Genomic DNA, 22,139 nt, shown 5'->3' with positions numbered 1-22,139 from the left:
AAAGCCGGGTTTAGAATCAAGGTTCTCAGACTCCCAGACCCCTGAGAGGCAGCTTGGCCTAGTACATTAGAGCATAGGCCTGGGAGTCAGAAGGATCAGGGTTCTAATCCTGTCTGGTTGATGACCTTGAGCAAGCCACTCACCTCTATGTGCTATTACCTCATCTGTAAAATGGGGATTAAGACTGTGAGACACATGTGGGACAGGGACTACGTCCAACATGACTCACTTTTATCCATGCCAGTGTTTAGTACGTCAGGCACATAATAAGTACTTAAATATCAGCACTTACTATATGCCAAGCACTGTACTATGTGCTGGGGGAGATACAAGATAATCTGGTCCCACATGGGCTCAGAGTCTAAGTAGGAGGGAGAACAGGTATCTTCACATCTATTGGGTGACCTTGGGCAAATCACTTAACTTCTCTATGCCTCAGTTCCTTCCTCCACAAAATGGGGATATCTGTTCTCTCCTACTTAGACTGTGAGCTTCAGGTGGGATCTGGTGACCTGGGTTCTAATACCAACCCTGCCATTTGTCTGCTGTGTGACATTGGGCAAGTCACTTCACTTCTCTGTGCCTCAGTTTCTCCTCTGTAAACTGAGAATTAAATAACTGTTCTCCTTCCTACTTAGACCATGAACCCCATGTGGTAGATGGGATTAGAATCCAGGCCCTCTGACTCTCAGGCACATGCTTTTCCCAGGAGACCTCACTGTTCCTTAAAAGACTGCAAGGGGTAAAAATAAATGTTTTATTCAGGCCAGAGTATGCAGCAGTTTACACTGCTGTAAGAATGAGCCTTTAGGTTTTTTTACTTATAAAGATGGGGTCTAAAATTTTAATACAATCATTATAGTCTCCAGGGCTACTTAAAAATAAAACACCATCTTATTTCCTGCTTCTGAAAGATTGTTCATTACAAATGGCCATTTCTAGGAGATGGGGCTGCATTTTCAACTGTTTTTCATTTTCATTTTCAACTGTTCTGAAGTTAAGACAATTTCTTCACAGCAAAGAGATGTGCAGCTCATGAATTCACAGTGGTAGTTAAAGACTTTAAGACAGAGATACCCAAGAGATTTTTTATTTCCCGTGTTTTACTGATTAGTGGGACAGTCAGTCCTTCCTGATTCAACAAGAACAATAATAATGCAGAAAAATACGGGGGAAAGAAGGGAGTCAGAAAAATAGTAGGTAGGGTACCAAGATATTCAGGCAAAATGTCCAGTTGGAGAGCAAGATCTGCATAATGTTCGTGGCAGATTTATCAATCATTCATTCAATCAATGGTATTTATTGAGTACTTACAATGTGCAGTACTAAGTGCTTGGAAGACTACAATACAATAGAGATGGTAGACATGACCCACCCTTCAAGGAGCATACAATCTAGTCGGGAAGAGAGACATTAAAATTACAGATAGGGGAAGCAGTAGAACATGAGGATATGAGCAGTAGTGCTGTGGGACTGAGATAGGATATCAATGTGCCTAACAGTGGTTTGGCGATGAGGTGGGGGAGAGAATCAATGTGCTCCTTACCTGTTTTTGTTCTACACTGTTATTTCATGGAGATGTGGAGTAATGAGTCACTATAGTCCATAAGAATCTTTCCCAGTTTTGAAGAGGGCTACTAAACCAATCCTCAATCCACCTTTCTTTACTGTGGAATTCTAATTTCTTCAAGATACCTTAATAAGTCCTATTTTCCAACACTTCCATCATACGGCTACTTTCCTCTGGACACTTTTGAAGGTTTCCGTATTTCCCTCCAGTTTATTTTGATGACTGTCATGATTAATGTTCAAACTTGTGAATATTAATCTAGATCGGGTCAAAGGCCTGAAGTAAATTAGGTCAGGCCCTAAGGAAAACAGATGGAAGACAAAAATTTGAGTAAAAAATGAAAATGGAACCATCCACATGGGTATTGAGCTTCAGGCAGCTGGTGATGCTTGGCACTATTTTAGATTCATATCTCTCATTCAACCCATATATTTAATCTGTCACCAAATCCTGTTGGTTCAGACTTCACAACATCGCAAAAATCCACCCTTTCCGCTCCATCCGAACTGCTACCACGTTGAGATGGGCACTTATCCTATCCCACCTTGACTACAGCATCAGCCTCCTTGATGACCTCCCTGCCTCCTGTCTCTTCCCACTTCAGGCCATACTTCCCTCTGCTGTCCTGTTCATTTTTCTATGAAACATTCAATGCATATTATCCTCTAGACTGTATGCTCACTGTGGGCAGGGAATGTATCTTTTACATTGTTGCGTTTTACTTTTCCAAGCGCTTAGTAGGGTGTTCTGCACATCGTAAGTGCACAATACATGGAGCGAGTCATCCACACTTGCTGCCTCAAATTCCTCTCCTCCAACTCTTTTATGGACCCCCTCTGATCTGGATTTCATCCCCTTCACTCTACTGACACTGCTCTCTCAAAGGTCACCAATGACCTCCTCGGTGCCAAATCAATGGCTCCTACTCTATCCTAATCTTCCTTGACCTCTCAACTGCCTTTGACACTGTTGACCATCTCCTTCTCCTCAATACGGTATCCAACCTTGGCTTTACTGACTCCGTTCTCTCCCCGCTCTCCTCTTATCTCTCTGGCCATTCATTCACAGTCTCCTTCGGGGGCTCCTTCTCCCCCTCCCATCCCCTAACTGTAGGGGTTCCTCAAGGGGCAGTTCTGGGTCCCCTTCTGTTCTCCATCTATACTCACTCCCTTGGTGAACTCATTTGCTCCCATGGTTTCAATTATCGGATGATACCCAAATCTACATCCTTTCCCCGTTCTCTCTTCCTCCCTCCAGGCTCGCATCTCCTCCTTCCTTCAGGACATCTCCTCCTGGATGTCCTCTTGCCACCTAAAACTCAACATGTCCAAGACAGAGCTCTTTATCTTCCCTCCAAAACTCTGTCCTCTCCTTGACTTCCCCATCACTGTAGATGGCACTACCATCCTTCCCATCTCGAAGGCCCACAACCTAGTTGTCATCCTTGACTCCACTCTCTCATTCACTCCACATATCCAATCAGTCACCAAAACTTGCCGGCCTCACCTTCACAACATCGCCAAGATCCACCCTTTCCTCTCCATCCAAACAGCTACCTTCTTAGTACAATCACTCATCCTATCCCAACTGGATTACTGCACCAGCATCCTTTCTGATCTCCCAACTTCCTGTCTCTCCCACTTCAGTGTATACTTCACTCTGCTGCCTGGATTCTCTTTCTAGAGAAACTCTCTGGGCATGTAGAGAAGCAGCATGGTGTAATGGATAGAGCAAGGGACTGGGAGTCGGAAAGTCATGGGTTCTAATCCCGGCTCTGCCACTTGTCTGCTGTGTGACCTTGGGAAAGTCACTTCACTTCTCTGGGCCTCAGTTACCTCACCTGTAAAATGGGGATTGAGACTGTGAGCCCCATGTGGGACAGGGACTTTGTATAACCCGATCTACTTGTATCCAACCCAGTGCTTAGTATAGTGCCTGGCACATAGTTAAGCGCTTAACAAATACCATAATTATTATGTCACCTTCCTCCTCAAAAATCTCCAGCAGTTTCCTATCAATCTTCGTGCCAAGCAAAAATTCCTCAAATCTCAAAGCTTCAAAACTCTCCATCACCTTGCCCCCCCCCCACCTCACTTCCCTTCTCACCTTCCACAGCCCAGCTCGCACACTCTGCTCTTTGAGTGCTAACCTCCTTACTGTGCCTCGTTCTCACCTGTCCCGCTGTTGACCCCTGGCCCACATCCACCAAACTCACTTCCTCCCTTCAAAGCCCTACTGAAAGCTCGCCACCTCCACGAGGCCTTCCCAGACTAAGCCCGCCTTTTCCTTGGCTCCTCCTCCCCTCCTCATAGCCCTGACTTGCTCCCTCTGCTCTACCCCCCTTCCCGCCCCACAGAACTTGTGTATATATGTACATATTTACTATTCTGCTTGTTTTATTAATGATGTGCATATATCTATAATTCTACTTACTTATATTGATGCTAAAGATGCCTGTTTACTTGTTTTGATGTCTGTCTCCCCCTTCTAGCCTGTGAGCCCTTTGTTGGGTAGGGATTGTCTCTGTTACCAAATTGTACTATCCAAGTGCTTAATACAGTGCTCTGCACACAGTAAGTGCTCAATAAATTTGAATGATTGATTATCCTACTCAAGAACCTCCAGTGGTTGCTCATCCACCTCCACATTGAGCAGAAACATCTTACCCCGGGTTTGAAAGCACTCAGTAACCTTGCCTCCTCCTACCTTTCTTCTCTGCTTTTACTACAAACCGGTCCACCCGCTTCACTCATCTGATGCCATCCTACTTACTGTACTTGGATCTCATAGATCTCATCGCTGACCTCTCACCCATATCCTGCCTCTGGCCTAAAACTCCCTCCCTCTTCATATCTGGCAGATGATTTCTCTCCCTCTATCCTCGAAGCCTTATTAAAAGTGCATCTCCTCCAATCAATCATTGAATGGTGTTTATTGAGTGCTTACTATGTGCAGAGCACTGCATTAAGCACTTGGGAGAATCCAACAGTGTTGGTAGATGTATTCCCTCACCACAAGGAGCCTACAGTGTAGAAGGGGAGACAGATATTAATGAATAAATTGTGGATCTGTACACAAATGCTATGGGGTTGAGGGTGGCATTAATAAATGGTGCAAATCAAAGTCAGAAAAACATCGTTCCTTTTCTTATATTGCATGTCAGTTAACATTGTTCTATTAGAGGATAGTCTTTAATCAGGATGGTTCTGCACCTGAACAGCCAAACCACTGGATATTAGTGCCATTTTAGAATATTTTATTATTAAATGGCATCAGAAATCAAATAAAAAATCTTAGTATACACATCTCTCAAACAATTAAGCCGAACCTTCTTCTAAAACTCTGAGGGAGCAGAAGACAAATTTAGTCAGAGTCAAAGAAGTACAGTTCCCGGTTGACTGTGTGATTCAAGTACTGTGGTGGAAACATTTCATGTACTTTGTTGAGATATCTGTCTTAGTAGAAGTAGTACAGGATCAGGAATCAGAGGACTCGGGCTCCCCTCCTGGTCCTGCCACCTGCCCACAGTGTGAGCCTGGGCTAAAGCACTTCTCTGTGCTTTAGTCTCCCCATCTGCAACATGAGGACTAAACACCCACTCTCCACCTCTACCTGAGACTGTAAGCCCTGTTTGGGATGGGGACTGTACTGATAAATCATGTCTACCCCAGTATTTAAAATATAGTAAATGTTTAACAGATACCGTGATTATTAATAAATATAATGGCACCAAAGTCAAGCACAGATATTGGAGAAAATGACTGAGGTGCTTGTTGAAGATTTCTGGTTTCACTTTATTAATGCTGAAGCAAGTTGCTGTAAGTTTTATTCAGAAAGATCACAATGGTATCCTGACACACTAAAAGATAAAAAGACAAAATCATGTCTTGTATATTAAAAATACTTTTATAGTTTACTGGCAAATTGTTTTATCCACTACTATTAAACACTTATTAAGCACTTAGTATATAATATTTATAGAGGCTTTCTTTGATTAAGCCCACATTTCCTCTTCTTCCTCTCTTTCTGCAGCATCCTGGATTTGCAGTCTTTATTCACCACTCCCTCAGCCTCATAGCACTTATGTACATATTAGTAATTCATTTATTTATATTAATGTCTGTCTCCCACTCTAGACTGTAAGCTCCTTGTGGGCAGGGACGTCTGCCAACTCTGTTATACTGTACTCTCCCGAGTGTATAGTTCAGTGCTCTGCACATGGCAAGCACTCAATAAACATGAGTGACTGACTGATTGACTCATGCAGTCTACTGAAATTTGTAAGGAAAGAGTCCCGTTCAGTGGGATCTGCCAACTGGGGTTTAGAAAGGGATTAAAGTATATCCATTTACCATTTGAAAATGACTCATAAAGTCATTTTTAAGGGCATGTTATTAAGGTCACTTTATTAAACTCATTATGAACAGGGAGAGTGTCTGCCAACACTGTTGTATTGTACTCTACCAAATGCTTATCATAGTATTCTGTGCTCAGTAAATACCATTGACTGATTGATTGATAGTCACCAAAACAACAACCTATGATATGTCTGTTTAGCCTGAGCTTGATCTTTCCACATGACAAGTACGGTTTAGGAAGGCAGCAGGGCCTAGTGGAAAGAGCATGAGCCTGGGCAGCGGGAGATCTGGATTCTAATCTCAATTCTACTGCACAGGTGTATATCCGTGGGCATGTTATTAAACTCAGTTTCCACAGCTATAAAATGGGAAGAAGATACTCATTCTCCCTATCTTAAACACTTGTGGGCCCAATATGGGCTAAATACAACTGTGTCTGCTCTGATTAACTTATGTCTTTCCCAGCACATAGCACAGTGTGTGGCACATAGTTAGTGCTTAATAAGTACCCAAACTATCTACAGTAATTTTCAGCAGGATCCAGAGAAGCTAAACAACTCAGGGCCATAAAATATGATGGTTAAGCATTTTATACTAGCATGTTGGCATACAGCAATGCAACGGAGGAAAAAGAAGCCCTCTCGTCTCTCCCTGTTTGTAATGTCTTGCTCATCTTTCTCCTGTCTCGAACTCCCTCAAATTTCAAACCTGCCAGACTACAGCTGTCACCATCTTCAAAGCCCTTCTGAAACCACTTAATCCACATCTCCCCACTCTTCAAGAACCTCTAGTGGTAGAACCATCCACTGCCACAACAAACAGAAAATCCTTACCATTGGCCTTAAAGCAATCAATCATTCATTCATTAATATTTATTGAACGCTTACTGTGTGCAAAGCACTGTACTAACCGCTTGGGAGAACACAACAGACACATTCTCTGCCCACAACAAGCTCATCTTCAGCTTGCCTTTCTCCTTCCTTACTCTACTGATCTACTACAGCCCAGCCCACGCACTCTGGTGCTCTAGCTTCACCTGCCTCACTGTACTCTGGTCTCGTTTCTCTCACCGCTGACCCCTTTCCCACATCCTCCCTCTGGCAGGAACACCCCTCCACCTCCATATACTCCACATGACCACTCTCCCCACTTTCAAAGACTTATTAAAGTTCACATCTCCTTCGAGATTCTTCCCTGATTAAGCTCTCTTTTCCCCGACTCCCTCTCCCTTCTGCATCACCTATGGACTCGGATCTATATCTTATGGGCATTTGGTATTCACCCCGCTCTCAGCCCCAGTGCACTTATGTTCATATCTATAAATTATTTATATTAATATCTGTCTCCCCCTTCGACTGTAAGCTCACTGTGGGTTGGGAAACTCTCCCAAGCAATTAGCACAGTGCTCCGCATGCTGTAAGCACTCCATTAATACCACTGATTGATTGTTTGATCAAAGTCTACTTCCTTCGAGAGACTTTCTCCTATTAATCTCTCATCTCTCCTCCCTATAACCCTACAACACCCCCCTCAGCATTTAGGCAATCTCAACTCAATAGCACTTCTTTACATTTCAATTTCAACACATTTCTATTTAAACACATACTTATCCATCTTTCTAGTTTCTTCTTCCTCTTAACTAAAACTTATTTTACATGTGTCTCCCCATTAGATTTTCAACACCTTGAGGGCAGGAGCTGAGTCTCCTAACTCTATCTTATTCTCCCAAATGCTTAATATGATGATGATGATGAAGGAATTTGTTAAGTGCTTACTATGTGTGAAACACTGTTCTAAGCGCTGGGGGGGATACAAGGTGATCAGCTTGTCCCATGTGGGGCTCACAGTCTTAATCCCCATTTTAAAGATGAGGTAACTGAGCCACAGAGAACTGAAGTGACTTGCCCAAAGTCACACAGCTGACAAGTGGTGGAGCCACGATTAGAACCCATGACCTCTGACTCCCAACCCCGTGCTCTTTCCACAGAGCCACGCTGCTTCTCTGCACCCAATAGGAGCTCAATAAATGCTATTCATTGATTGATTTTAACCTAAAAGCCTCAGTGAAACAGCTTTATCTATAACTTATTTAAGATACATTAGCAATTCTTTTCTTGGGAAGCAAAACCTGTCTTCTTTTACACTGTGAGACTAAAACAAACAAAGGTATTCAGTGAGTGCTTACTTCGGAAAGAGCACTGTACTAAGTGCTGGGGAGAATACAAACAGATTTGGTAGACATGATTCCTGCCCTCAAGGAGCTTACAATCTGGTGGAGGAGCTTACTGTCTTGAAGATAAAACATTTGCCTATCTGGCTTTATTAGCAAATCCCTTCAGCGACATGACTTGAGCCACTCAGAAATTCTTTAGACGGGATTCCAGACTCCTTGTTTTTGCTGGGGTCTGTGTAAGCTGGGAGTGAATAACGCCTGTAGTGGATCTCATAGGGGTAGGCATTTTGCCCTAGGATATCCTAAAATATCACCTTTCCTAATTCCTTTCCTAATTACTTCCTACTGGGAGGAAGTAATAAAACAAGAATAGGGGACAGAGCCAGCTGGTCTAATCAGCCCTCTTAGGCTGTATACTGTCAATGTCATTCCTAAACTCTTCTGAGAATTCTTCCCAAAGGACCAGGAGAATTCCCTGATGTTTTTGGGCAGTTTTTTTTGTGGTTTGCTTTTTTTGTTTTTTTATGGTATCTGTTAAACACTTACTATGTGTCAAATATTGTTCTAGGGGCGGGGGGGTAGATACAAGTTAATTAGGTTGCAGCAGTCCCTGTACCACATGGGGCTGAAAATCTAAGTAGGAAGAAGACCAGAAGCACTGAGGTTCAGAAAAGTTAAGTGAATTGCCTAAGGTCACACAGCAATCACTTGGCAGAGTCATGATTAGAATCCAGTTCTTCTGGCTCCCAGCCTCCTTCTCTTTCCACAAGGCCACATTGCTTCTCCTGTTTCTTGGAGGGATCCAAAGTCAGACCACCACAGGTTCTGTGGTTTCCGATTCTATTTTCCTGTGGGGGGCACTTGCAGTTTTGGCTAAGAATGAACAAAACCTATTCTAGTGGCTAGAAAGAGTTTCTCTCTCTGCCCATCTCCATCCCTGCGGAAGATGTCAAATTGAATGATTTCCTGGAACAAATTGGAGCCAAACAGAGCCTCAATATGTTTAGCACCGCATAAAGATTGAGCTTTTTTATTGTGTACATTCAGAGAAAGATATATATTTAATAAATGGCATCTATGCCTGGCTGCCCGTGATACAGTCCTCATATCCAAACTATTCAGTGATTCAGATGTATCTGATCGGCCAAGTATCTGGTTAAACCGCACTCCTTGCCTCAACCTCTGATTTCAACAGTAAGTACTTGGATGCAGCAATTCCTCCTACCTATCAATCAATGGCATTTATTGAGCATTTACTGTACTTTACTAAACGTATGGGGCAGTAAAATATAACAGAGTTGGAAGACATGTTTCCTGTCCATAAGGAGCTTACAAAAGTGCTATGGTGGGTGGATATCTTTGTCTTTGAAGATTCAGGTACATGGATAAAAGCAGTGCCTTGCAAAATAAAGGAATTGCACAGCAGCCCTGGGGTAGAGGGGTAACTGGTGAATGTGATTCCAAAGGGTCATGAAATGAAGTTAAGGGAAGCAATTAGTCACTTGGAAACATTCTGTCAGGCTAGGTATTTTTTAAATGCTCAAATGTTTACTTGGGTGACAAATGGCCCTTTGAGAGGTGGTATTGTCTAGTGGAAAGAGGACTGGGAAGGCCCCAGGAGACCCAAGTTCTAGTCCCAGCTCTCACTTGCTGTGAGAGTAAACCAAATCACTTAGTGTGGCCTAGTGGAAAGAGCCCAGGCCTGGGAGTCAGAAAACCTGGGTTCTAATCCCGGTTCTGCCATTTGCCTACTATGTGACTTTAGTCCTCATTCACCATCTCCGTGCCTCAGTTATCTTATCTGTAAAATTGAGATGAAGCTTGCGAGCCACATATGGGACATGGACTGTGTCCAACCTGATTATCTTCTACCTACTTCAGTGATTAGTATAGTGCCTGGCACATAGTAAGCACTTATAAAATACCATTAAAAACCAAAAATCTATATCTCAGTTTCCTCATCTACAAGATGGTAATATCATACCTATTCTTCCCACTCCTGGACTATGAACCCAGGGTAATAATAATAATAACAATAATTACGGTACTGTTAAGTGCTTACTATGTGCCAGGCACTGTACTAAACACTGGGGTGGACAGAAGCAAATCAGCTTGGACACAGTCCCTGTCCAGCATAGGGCTCACAGTCTTAATCTCTATTTTACAGATGAGGTAACTGAGGCATAGAAATGTGAAGTGCCTAAGGTCACACAGCAGACAGTGGAGGAGTCAGGATTCATTCATTTAGTCATATTTATTAAGTGCTTTATGCATGCAGAGCACTGTACTAAATGCTTGGAAGGTACAATTCAGCAATAAAGAAAGATAATCCCTGCCCACAGGGGGCTTAACAGTCTACAGGGGGAGAGGCAAACATCAAAACAAGTAAACCAGCATTAATATAAATAAATAGAATTATAGAGATATACAAATACATATCAAAACAAACAGGCATCAATTAAAAAATAGAATTATATATATATATATACATATATATATATAAGTACAGTGGGACGGAGAGATGGGGGGAAGAGCAAAGGGAATGAGTCAAGGTGATGTGGAAAGGAGGGGGAGCTGAGGAAAAGGGGGGCTTAGTCTGAAAAAGCCTCTTGGAGGAGATGTGCCTTCGGTAGGGCTTTGAAGGGGAGAAGTGTGTTTGTTTGGTGGATTTGAGGAGGGAGGGTGTTCCAGGCCAGAGGTAGGACGTGGGAGAGGGGTCGACGGCGAGACAGGTGAGATCGAGGCAGAGCGAGAAGGTTAACGCCAGAGGAGCAGAGTGTGCAGGCTGAGATGTAGTAGGAGAGAAGGAGGAGAGGTAAGAAGGGGCAAGGTGATGTAGAGATTTGAAGCCAGTAGTGAGGAGTTTTTGTTAGTTATGGAGGTTGATAGACAACCACTGGAGATTTTTGAGGTGGGGCGTGACATGCCCTGAATGTTTCTATAGAAAGATAATCTGGGCAGCAGAGTGAAGTATGGACTGAAGTGAAGAGAGGCAGGAGGTTGGGAGGTCAGAAAGGAGCCTGATGCGGTAATCCAGTTACGATAGGATGAGTGATTGTACTAAGGTGGTAAGCAGTTTGGATGGACAGGAATGGGTGGATTTGGGTGCCGTTGTGACAGTGAGACCAGCAGGATTTGGTGATGGATTGGATATGTGGGATGAATGAGAGAGCGGAGTCAAGGATGACACCAAGGTTGCGGGGCTGTGAAATGGGAAGGATAGTAGTGTCGTCCATAGTGATGGGAAAGTCAGGGAGAGGACAGGGTTTGGGAGGGAAGATAGGGAGCTCAGTCTTGAACATGTTGAGTTTAAGGTGGCAGGAGAACATCCAAGTAGAGATGTCCTGAAGGCAGGGGGAGATGTGAGCCTGGAGGGAGGGAGAGAGAACAGGGGAGGAGATAGAGATTTGGGTATCATCCACATAGAGATGATAGTTGAAGTGGTGGGAGCGAATGAGTTCACCAAGGGAGTGAGTGTAAATAGAGACTAGAAGGGGACCAATAACTGAACTTTGAGGGACCCCTACAGTTAGGGGATAGGAGAGGGAGGAGGAGCCGGTGAAGGAGACTGAGAATGAACACCCAGAGAGATAAGAGGAGAACCAGGAGAGGACGGAGTCAGTGAAGCCAAGGTGAGATAAGGTGTGGAGGGGAAGGAGATGGTCCATGGCATCAAAGTTAACTGAGAGGTCGAGAAGGATTAGGATGAAGTAGGAGCTGTCGGATTTGGCAAGAAGGAGGTCATTGGTGACCTTTGAGAGGGCTGTTTCGGTGGAGTGGAGGGGACGGAAGCTAAATTGGAGAGGGTGCAGGAGAGAGTTGAAGTTGAGGAATTTGAGGCAGCGAGTGTAGATGACTCGTTCTAGGAGTTTAGAAAGGAAGGGTAGGAGGGAGATAGAGCGATAACTGGAGGAGGCTGTGGGGTCAAGGGAGGGTCTTTTTAGGATGGGGGAGAAGTGGGAATGTTTGAAGGCAGAAGGGAAGAAGCCATTGGATAGTGAGCGGTTGAAGACAGTATGTGGCTTAGTGGAAAGAGCACTGTCTTGGGAGTCAGAGGATGTGGGTTCTAATCCCAACTCTGCCACTGACTGCTGTGTGACCTTGGAAAAGTGACTTAACTTCTCTGTGCCTCACTTACCTCATCTGTAAAATGGGGATTAAAAGTGTGAGCCCCACGTGTGACAACCTGATTATCTTGTATCTACTCCAGTGCTTAGAACAGTGCTTGGCACATAGTAAGTACTTAACAAACACCATAATTACTCTTCTAGACTGTAAGCCTGGTGTGGGCAGGGACTGTTTCTACTGCTGAATTATACTTTCCAAGTGCTTAATACAGTGCTCTGCACATACTAAGTACTCAATAAATACAATTGAATGCATGAATGAATGGTTAAGGAGGGAAGGAGGGAAGGGAGAGAGTTTTTATAAGGTGCGAAGGAGTGGGATCCGATGCGCATGTGGGGGGATGGCACTTGAGAGGAGGTAGGACATCTCTTCTGAAGACACTGCTGGGAAGTATGGGAAAGTTGAAAAGAGGGCATAGAGGAGGGAGGAGAGAGAGTGGTGATTCTGGGGAGTTCAGACCAGATGGCATTCATTTTCTTAATGCAGTAGATGGCCAGATCACTGAGGGTGAGGGACTGGTGGGGGGGCTGATGAGAGAGTTAAATGTGTGGAACAACTAATGAGGGTGATGACCATGGGTGTCAATAAGGGAAGAGCCATCTATGGCTTGGCTATTTTAACTATATGTGTATGCTTAGGATGGAAAAGGTAGGATGAACAGCCAGAGAGATAAGAGGAGAACCAGAAGAGGACAGAGTCAGTGAAGCCAAGGTGAGATAAGGTGTGGAGGAGTAGGGGATGGTCCATGGCATCAGAGGTAACTGAGAGGTCGAGAAGGATTAGGATGAAGTAGGAACTGTCGGATTTGGCAAGAAGGAGGTCATTGGTGACCTTTGAGAGGGCAGTTTCAGTGGAGTGGAGGGGACCCAACCAAAGGCTCTGCTGTCTGCATTTGTCCTCTCTTTCCAGTCACCATTATTATCTATAATCTGATTTTCACAGCCTGCATTACCTTTCCACATATTTGTCTCTTCTCTCCCTTTTTTATTCTGTCCATCAAATAATCAATCATCATCACCAAGTGGTATTTACTGAGGGCTTCCTGTGTGCAAAGTGCTGTACTAAATGCTTTGGAGAGTAGGGTACAACAGAGTTGATAGACAGACTCCCTGCCCAAAAGAAGCTTACATTCTAGAGGGGGAGACAGGCATTAAAATGAGTTCCAGATAAGTACATAAATTATGTATAGTGGGACATAACTATGAGGAGGTTTTCCCATTCCTCAGTGTTGTCATTTGATATTTGGATAACCAGGAATCAAAATGAATTTATAAACTCTACGCTTGTGTAATTTGCCATAGGACCCACTACAGCATAGGGCTCAACTCCTAATGGGCATTCAAAATTTAATGCTGGTAAAATTAATGTATGTAGTTTTCATTCATTCAATCAAATTTATTGAGCACTTCCTGTGTGCAGAGCACTGTACTGAGCACTTGGGAAATGCAATTCAACAACAAATGGAGACAATCCCTGCCCACAACGGGCTTCTAGGCCATGTTTCCCATCCTAGGAGTGATTGATCCATTTAGTCATTGATTAATTAATTCAATCATTAGTTCAAGAACCCATTAAGTATATGACATTTTGCTAAGTGTTGAGAAGAATAGAAAACCAAAAGAGAGTCAACATTAAGGGAAAAGTGTGTAACATAACCCACAACACACCTCCAAAAGTCCCAATAACAAAACTCTTAGGCTGTGGGGGATGAGTTGAGATATAGATGCCGCTCCCTATATCGTTTAGAATGTGAGCCCGTTATTGGGCAGGGATTGTCTCTATCTGTTGCTAAATTGTACATTTCAAGCACTTAGTACAGTGCTCTGCACATAGTAAGCACTCAATAAATACTACTGAATGAACATATCAATTCTCCCTCCAACTTCTGGCTTTGCTGACATCTCAGAGCCACATTTTTCTCTTTGCCCCTTTTCTGACCCAATTCTCTTCTTTACATATCATTTCATACTTACTTTCTGGATTTTCCGAATCTGGTCGGAGAGTGTATCTAAGAGTCGTGTTTTTAGGAAGTCCATCACTTTGACCACCCGGCCATCAATGTAGTAGCTGAAATGAAGATGATAGGAGAGTCAGAGACATCTACAGCCAAGGACCACAGAGTCTGATTTTCTAAGCATAGTCACCCCTGTCGGTAATGAAAATTTGATCCATGTACCTCTCTTATGCCAAGGGAAATTCAGCTCTTGGGGATTTCCAAACAAGGCCTAAACTTCCTGTTTTCCCTACTACCACCCATAATGTGACTCAGAGAGTGGATTTTCAACCTGTATTTTGTAAATTGTAGCAGTTCCAAGAGAAAGTTGGAGGTGGGGAGGGTGGAGTTGGCAGGCGAAATTGGGGGAGGGAAAATGAGATCGGTGGGGAATCCAAAAGCTATTCCAAAGGTACTTTATCTTTTCAGCCAACAATTCTTTGGTGAATGAATCTCAAAGTGAAAAAGCGAGGAGAGAGCAATACTTTTTCAGCCGAAGCACTTTTAAGAACGTAGGTGAGAGGCGCAGTGTTCCCAGAAATTATAAAACATTTAAAAATAGCATCTTATTTCTTCAAAGGCTGAAAAAGTGGCAGAGAGTCAGACCAGTTCTATTTCATGGCCCTCACTCCAAAGCAGAATTCATTTGTGCATACTTACGGTCTCTCAAAGATCATCAATGCCTCCTCTGAGGGTGGCCAGATAAAACAGATCAGCTTTGGATATAGATTCAAAAGCAGAAAATTCCTTACAAACATTCATAACAATAACAGCGAATGGCCAGGGGCAATAGAAGAACAGTTATAGTGCTAGGGTTTCAATTTTAACATTTTGATTACTATTCTCCCTTGTCCTCCGCTCAATTTCTTTAAGGACCTGGACTGGTGATATTTTAGCTGAGTGATAGTAATGACATTTATTGAACACCCACTTGGTGCAGTGTACTGTACTAGGGGTTTGGGAAATACTGAATAAAAAGTAGCATGATCTCTGCCAACAAGGAGCTCCTCTAATGGAGGTAATGAACATAAAAATATTCACAACTAGAGTTGTCAAAATAAATAATCCAGAATGCATATACTCAAGAATGCTGAGGATACTTTCAAAGGCCTTGAGTTATCTGATGGAACTAAATGACTCCGGATGCAGAGAGATTAGTGAGGGAAGGCTTGTTGGAGAAGGTGGGATTTTTCGGGGGGATTTGAATATGGAGAGAGTCGTGGATTGTCTAATGTACGAGGGAAGGAATTCCAAGCTGGGAAGCAGAGTGAAGGAGGGGAGGATGGCAGGACAGTCAAGAGTGAGTTACAGTTAGAAGGTTTGCTTGGGAAGAGGAAAACGGTAGGTTGGGAAATAGTTGATGAAGAGAGCAGATAAGTAAGGAGGGGACAGACACTCTGATCTACCTTCCTCCTGTCTCTCCCTGCTCCAGTCTATTCTTCACTCCGCTGCCCGGCTCATCTTCCTGCAGAAACGCTCTGAGCATGTCACTCCCCTTCTTAAAACCCTCCAGTGGTTGCCTATCGACTTCCGCACGAAACAAAAACTTCTCACTCTAGGCTTCAAAGCTCTCCATCACTTTGCCCCCTCCTACCTCTCCTCCCTTAGCTCTTTCACTGCCCACCTCGCACGCTCCGCTCCTCTGCCGCCCACCTCCTCACTGTCCCCTGTTCTCGCCTATCCCGCCATCGACCCCTGGGCCACGTCCTCCCGTGGTCCTGGAATGCCCTCCCTCCTCACCTCCGCCAAACTAATTCTCTTCCCCTCTTCAAAACCCTACTTAAAGCTCACCTCCTCCAAGAGGCCTTGCCAGACTGAGCTTCTCCTTTTCCCTCTGCTCCCCCTCTACCCCCCCTTCGCCTCGCCTCAGCTAAGCTCTCTTTTCCCCCCTTTTCCCTCTTTTCCTCCCCCTCTCCCTTCCCCTCCTCTCAGTACTGTACTCGTCTGCTCAACTGTATATATTTTCATTACCCTATTTATTTTGTTAATGAGCTGTACATCACCTTGATTCTATTTATTTGCTATTGTTTTAATGAGATGTTCATCCCCTTGATTCTATTTATTGCTATTGTTTTTGTCTGTCTGTCTCTCCCGATTAGACTGTAAGCCTGTCAAAGGGCAGGGACTGTCTCTATCTGTTACCAATTTGTACATTCCAAGTGCTTAGTACAGTGCTCTGCACACAGTAAGCACTCAATAAATACTATGGAATGAACAGAGGAGAGCCTCATGAACAACTGAGAAGAGTTGTTGCTCAATGCAGAGAGACACAGGAAGTTAGTGTACGTTTTGAAAAAAAGAGAGCTGTAAGCTGATGGATGTTTGAGGAAGATGGTCCTTGCAGCACTGTGCAGTATAGATTGAAGAGGTGGAAAGCCGGGAGTCAGCAAGGAGGCCAATGCAATAATCTAACTGTAGTACGATCACAGCTATTTTTTTTTTATGGTACTTCTTTAAGTGCTTACTATGTGCCAGGCCCTGTACTAAGCACTGGGGTAGATACAAGAAAATCAGGTTGGATAAAGTCCCTGTCTCACTTGGGGCTCACAGTTTCAGGTGGCTATTTAGGGGGAGAGGAAGGGGTGAAATGAAAGAGTTGAATGAGAGCAAAGAGGTGAGAATGGTCCCTAGAGTTTCAGTTTTCTGGGGCAAGAAGCAAGATCACTTTAATCCACAGAGATGGAAAAGTATGGGGAAGAATGGGTTTATGGGGAAAGATGAGGACGTCTGTTTTGGACCTGTTGAGTCTGACATTCTGGCAGGATATCGAAATAGAGATGTCCTGGAAGAAGGCAGAGATATGGAATTGCAGGTCAGAAGAGAAGTTAGGGATACAGAGGTACATTTGGGAATTCATTCATTCATTCAATAGTATTTATTGAGCACTTACTATGTGCAGAGCACTGTACTAAGCGCTTGGAATGAACAAGTCAGCAACAGATAGAGACAGTCCCTGCCGTTTGATGGGCTTACAGTCTAATCGGGGGAGATGGACAGAGGAGAACAATGGCAATAAATAGAGTCAAGGGGAAGAGCATCTCGTAAAAACAATGGCAACCAAATAGAATCAAGGCGATGTACATTTCATTAACAAAATAAATAGGGTAATGAAAATATATACAGTTGAGCAGACGAGTATAGTGCTGAGGGGATGGGAAGGGAGGGGGGAGGAGCAGAGGGAGATGGGAGGAAAAGAGGGTTAAGTTGCGGAGAGGTGAAGGGGGGGTGGTAGAGGGAGTAGAGGGAGAAGAGGAGCTCAGTCTGGGAAGGCCTCTTGGAGGAGGTGAGTTTTAAGTAGGGTTTTGAAGTGGGGAAGAGAATCGGTTTGGTGGAGGTGAGGAGGGAGGGCATTCCAGGACCGCGGGAGGACGTGGCCCAGGGGTCGACGGCGGGATAGGCGAGACCGAGGGACGGTGAGGAGGTGGGCGGTGGAGGAGTGGAGCGTGCGGGGTGGGCGGTAGAAAGAGAGAAGGGAGGAGAGGTAGGAAGGGGCAAGGGGATGGAGAGCCTCGAAGCCTAGAGTGAGGAGTTTTTGTCTGGAGCGGAGGTCGATAGGCAACCACTGGAGGTGTTGAAGAAGGGGAGTGACATGCCCAGATCGTTTCTGCAGAAAGATAAGCTGGGCAGCGGAGTGAAGAATAGACTGGAGCGGGGTGAGAGAGGAGGAAGGGAGATCAGAGAGAAGGCTGACACGGTAGTCTAGCTGGGATACAACAAGAGCCCGTAGCAGTAAGGTAGCCATTTGGGTAGAGAGGAAAGGGCGGATCTTGGCGATATTGTAAAGGTGAAACCGGCTGGTCTTGGTAACGGATAGGATGTGTGGGGTGAACGAGAGAGATGAGTCAAGGATGACACCGAGATTACGGGCCCGAGAGACGGGAAGGATGGACGTGCCATCCACGGTGATAGAGAAGTCTGGGAGAGGAACGGGTGGGGGAGGGAAGATGAGGAGCTCAGTCTTGATCATGTTTAGTTTTAGGTGGCGGGCCAACATCCAAGTGGAGACATCCTGGAGGCGGGAGGAGATGCGAGCCCGAAGGGGGGGGAGAGGACAGGGGCAGAGATGTAGAGAAGCAGCATGGCTCAGTGGAAAGAGCACGGGCTTTGGAGTAAGAGGTCATGGGTTCGAATCCCGGATCGGCCACTTGTCAGCTGTGTGACTTTGGGCAAGTCACTTCACTTCTCGGTGCCTCAGTGACCTCATCTGTAAAATGGAAATTAAGACTGTGAGTCCCACGTGGGACAACCTGATTCCCCTGTGTCTACCCCAGCGCTTAGAACAGTGCTCGGCACATAGTAAGCGCTTAACAAATACCAACATTATTAGATCTGTGTGTCATCTGCATAGAGATGGTAGTCAAAGCCGTGAGAGCGAATGAGTTCACCGAGGGAGTGAGTGTAAATGGAGAACAGAAGAGGGCCAAGAACTGACCCTTGAGGAACTCCAACAGTTAAAGGATGGGAGGGGGAGGAGGAATCACGGAGGTGGTAGCTGAAGCCCTGTGAACTGTTAGTAATAATATTAATTATGATATTTGTTAAGCACTTACTATGTGCCAGGCACTGTACTAAGCACTGGAGTGGATGCAAGCCAATCGGTTTGGACATAGTCCCTGTGCCATGTGGGGCTCAGAGTCTCAATCTCTATTTTACAGATTCGGTAACTTAGGCACAGAGAAGTAAAGTGACTTGCCTAAGGTCACACAGAGTCAGAATTAGAACCCATGACCTTCTGACTCCCAGGCCCGTGTCTTATCCACTATACCACGCTGCTTCTCCATTGAGCTCTCCAAAAAAATTAATGTAGACCAAAAAGTGTTGAGAACTCATGCCAGAGTCTGGTGGGGGCAGGGAGAGGGATGACTACAAAAAGAGGAAGGAGGCAAAAGAGAAGCCAAACTGACAAATCAAGATACTCAAAATCATTCATTGCTCTCCGTTTGTGCCCTCTTGATTCCTTTGATCTTTTAGACTATAAGCTCATTATGGGCAGGGAACTTTTCTGCAAATTTTGTTGTATTGTACTCTTCCAAGCACTTAGTACAGTGCTCTGCACACAGTAAGCACACAGTAAGTACTACTGATTTATTGATTGTTGAGATGTCACCTAGGCCTAAGACTAACACTTAGGTGAGGCTAACTTATCACGTCAGTTTGACCACAACGAAAGCTTTATTTTGGGGGATTTCTATACAGTTTAATTTTTATTCCTCTACCAGAGCCCAGGTCTGCACAAAACAAAGCCTGCTCTGACGTACTTACTAAGAGATGAGAAAATAAATTTGTAATTAGTTTGCCTTTGTCTCTAAAGGGTACAACAAAATGGCTTCTGAAAAGAGTTTGCCCAAACTAGCTGGTTTCACTATTGAAATTCTAAAAAATTCAATGGGCTACTTGTCTAGCTGAAATGGAATGCAAAGTTTCCATTTTCTACTTTGAAATTTCTTTTCTGGAAGCTCAGTACTGAATTAATATTGGATGTGGAATAATAATAATGTTGGTATTTGTTAAGTGGTTACTATGTGCCGAACACTATTCTAAGTGCTGGGGTAGATACAAGGTAATCAGGTTGTTCCACATAGGGCTCACACTCTTCATCCCCATTTTACAGATGAAGTAACTGAGGCACCAAGAAGTTAAGTGACTTGCCCAAGGTCACAGAGCTGACAAGTGGCAGAGCGGGATTAGAACTCATGGCCTCTGATTCCCAAACCCGGGCTCTTTCCACTAAGCCACGCTGCTTCTCGAATAGTGATTTAAGCCTAGCCCAGAGTCAGATCCATGGAGCCACCCAATTAATAGCCACTAATGATGATGATGATAAAGATGATAATGAAGATGATAGTGATGATGATGATGATGATGAAGTTGACAATGGGGACAGGAAGTCGTTGCATCTTCCTGCCTCTTTCCTCATCAGAAACAGGGGGAAGGTGATCCTTAACTGTCCACAAAGGATCCCCTAAACGATCCCCTAAATTTACTAATAATTGTGGTGATGAAAATGAAGGTGAAAAATCAGTATTGAAGTGAGGAATCCTTCTGAGGCAGATCTCATTTTGTAGAATTAAAAGTCTTGCACTAGACAGGAGGCTCTCAACGAAACTCACAGTCTATCAGGTTTCCCGCTGCAGTACACTGTCCCTTTTCTGGCTTCAAGAGAGGAGGAACTTTAAGCGAAAGTGCAGGATGGCAGTGGAAGCAGTAGTGTGTGCAGAGTGAAAGAAAATATCTACATTAGACCTGGTCTGTGATGGCTCTTTCCTTCAACCATTCATTTGAACTCGGGTGATCAATCCTCTTCTGCCCACCATAGACTCAATATCTATACCTGGAACCCTGCCAAGCCTCTGGATCTATAAGAGACCCAGATCACTGGCGATATCACATATTGCCAATCCTTTTCATCCCACCGATTCCATCCTAGCCTTGTGCAGTTCCACTGGGGGAGATGGGCGATGCCCTCACCTCCCCTGCTGCTCTATCACGGCCCCGATGCAATAATCTTGAGGCTCTCTCCTTGAACCCCATTGTGAGCTCTTCCACAATTAGTCACTTGTGCCCATTAGCTCTTAAAATATTTAATGAGAAGGGTTTGTTGGCTCCCGGGGCAGCTGGTTTTGTTTATGCTGCCCTTTATTTTTAAAGGGAAAACCTTTGCCCCTTATTATTTGACCCCTTCTTTTATTTCAAGTAATTGCATTAGAGCCGACTTCCCTACGCTCAGGAATTTCCGGATCTACTTTGTCGCCTGCTGTTCTGGAGGGAGGGGGATAGTCTGCTAAGAATTATAACACCCGCCTGCTGGAGGAAGGCAGGTATTCCATAAAACTGGGGCCTATTCCACCAAAGGGGAAAAAGCCTAAGTGAGCCCAAAATTACAACCTCTACACTGTTAGACTCATAAAATCCCCTCTGACACCTCCGATCCAGGCTCAGTAGAGGAGCGAATAAAGATCATAAAGATTTAAAGACAGATGCCCCCACTTCCTCTTGTGCCTGCAACCTAGGCCCATGCGGAATGACTGACATTCATTTGCCCTCCCTTTCGGTTCTCTTTGCAATGGCTTTCCTTCCTTCCTCCTCTAGGGTCTGGATTATAGGATGTTCCCCTCCTGTGACCTGAACTTGACGTCAAAAGGAAGTTTGCTGTGATGTAAGAAGGAAAGCGATCGGCTTAGAGAAAGCGTTGGACCATGCTGCCGTGCATTTCTATTAGGCAGATCGCAGCGTGACAGGTAATATTGGCTCCAGGAAGCAGATGGAATAATTATTCCTATGAGAAAAGACTTGCAGAATTGGACTTGTTTAACCTAGAGAGAAAAGGCTAACCCGCCTTTCAGCTAATGAAGGCTTTGATGGAAGTAATTCCGACCCAAGGATGGAACAAGAGGAAATGCTTAATTAAAAGTTTAAATTAAAGCAGGAAAGAATTCAATAGGAAATAAGGAAGAACTTCTTATTTTATAACTGTGATGACTGAATTAGTCTCCCAAGTGGCAGTGCAGAGTTTCTATCCACGGATATCTCTTAGTAAAGAACTGGCCACCAGCAGTTCTCTATGATCTGGTTTTGCACCTGGCCAGAGGCAGGGCACTGGACCCATTGACCGCTCTCTGTTCTACAATTCTCCCTTCCTTTGCCCATCTTCAGGTAGCAGATCCAATGAACACAGCAATCAATGATCAAAAGGCCAGTGGCTCATCCACTAGTTGGCTTCTCAGGGCCTGAATGATGAATCCGTTAACTTCCCAAGAAAGAAAATCTGACTCACTCAGGCTCCAAATATGACCATTTTCTCATCCTCCCCAATCCTTCCAGCCCCTTCTTTGTTTCAACATTGGCCTAGTGGATAGAATACGGGCCTGGGAGTCAGAAGAACTTGGGTTCTAGTCCTGGCTCTACCAATTTTCTGCT

General features: G+C 44.4%; 1 protein-coding gene across 1 annotated transcript in view; it reads right to left on the bottom strand.

The window, feature by feature from the left end:
• HPSE2 (heparanase 2 (inactive)) overlaps nt 1–22,139 on the bottom strand; it is a 563,007-nt gene that overhangs the window by 161,890 nt on the left and 378,978 nt on the right. The window contains exon 7 of the mRNA XM_029059340.2: nt 14,203–14,296. Coding sequence (XP_028915173.2) covers nt 14,203–14,296 — 94 coding nt within the window. The remainder of the gene's footprint in view (nt 1–14,202; nt 14,297–22,139) is intronic.

The sequence above is a fragment of the Ornithorhynchus anatinus genome, chromosome 3 (assembly GCF_004115215.2).
Source record: "Ornithorhynchus anatinus isolate Pmale09 chromosome 3, mOrnAna1.pri.v4, whole genome shotgun sequence".
In the NCBI taxonomy this organism is placed as follows: Eukaryota; Metazoa; Chordata; class Mammalia; order Monotremata; family Ornithorhynchidae; genus Ornithorhynchus; species Ornithorhynchus anatinus.
Note: the sequence above shows the minus strand (reverse complement) of the source record. Positions and strands in the feature narration are given on the sequence as shown.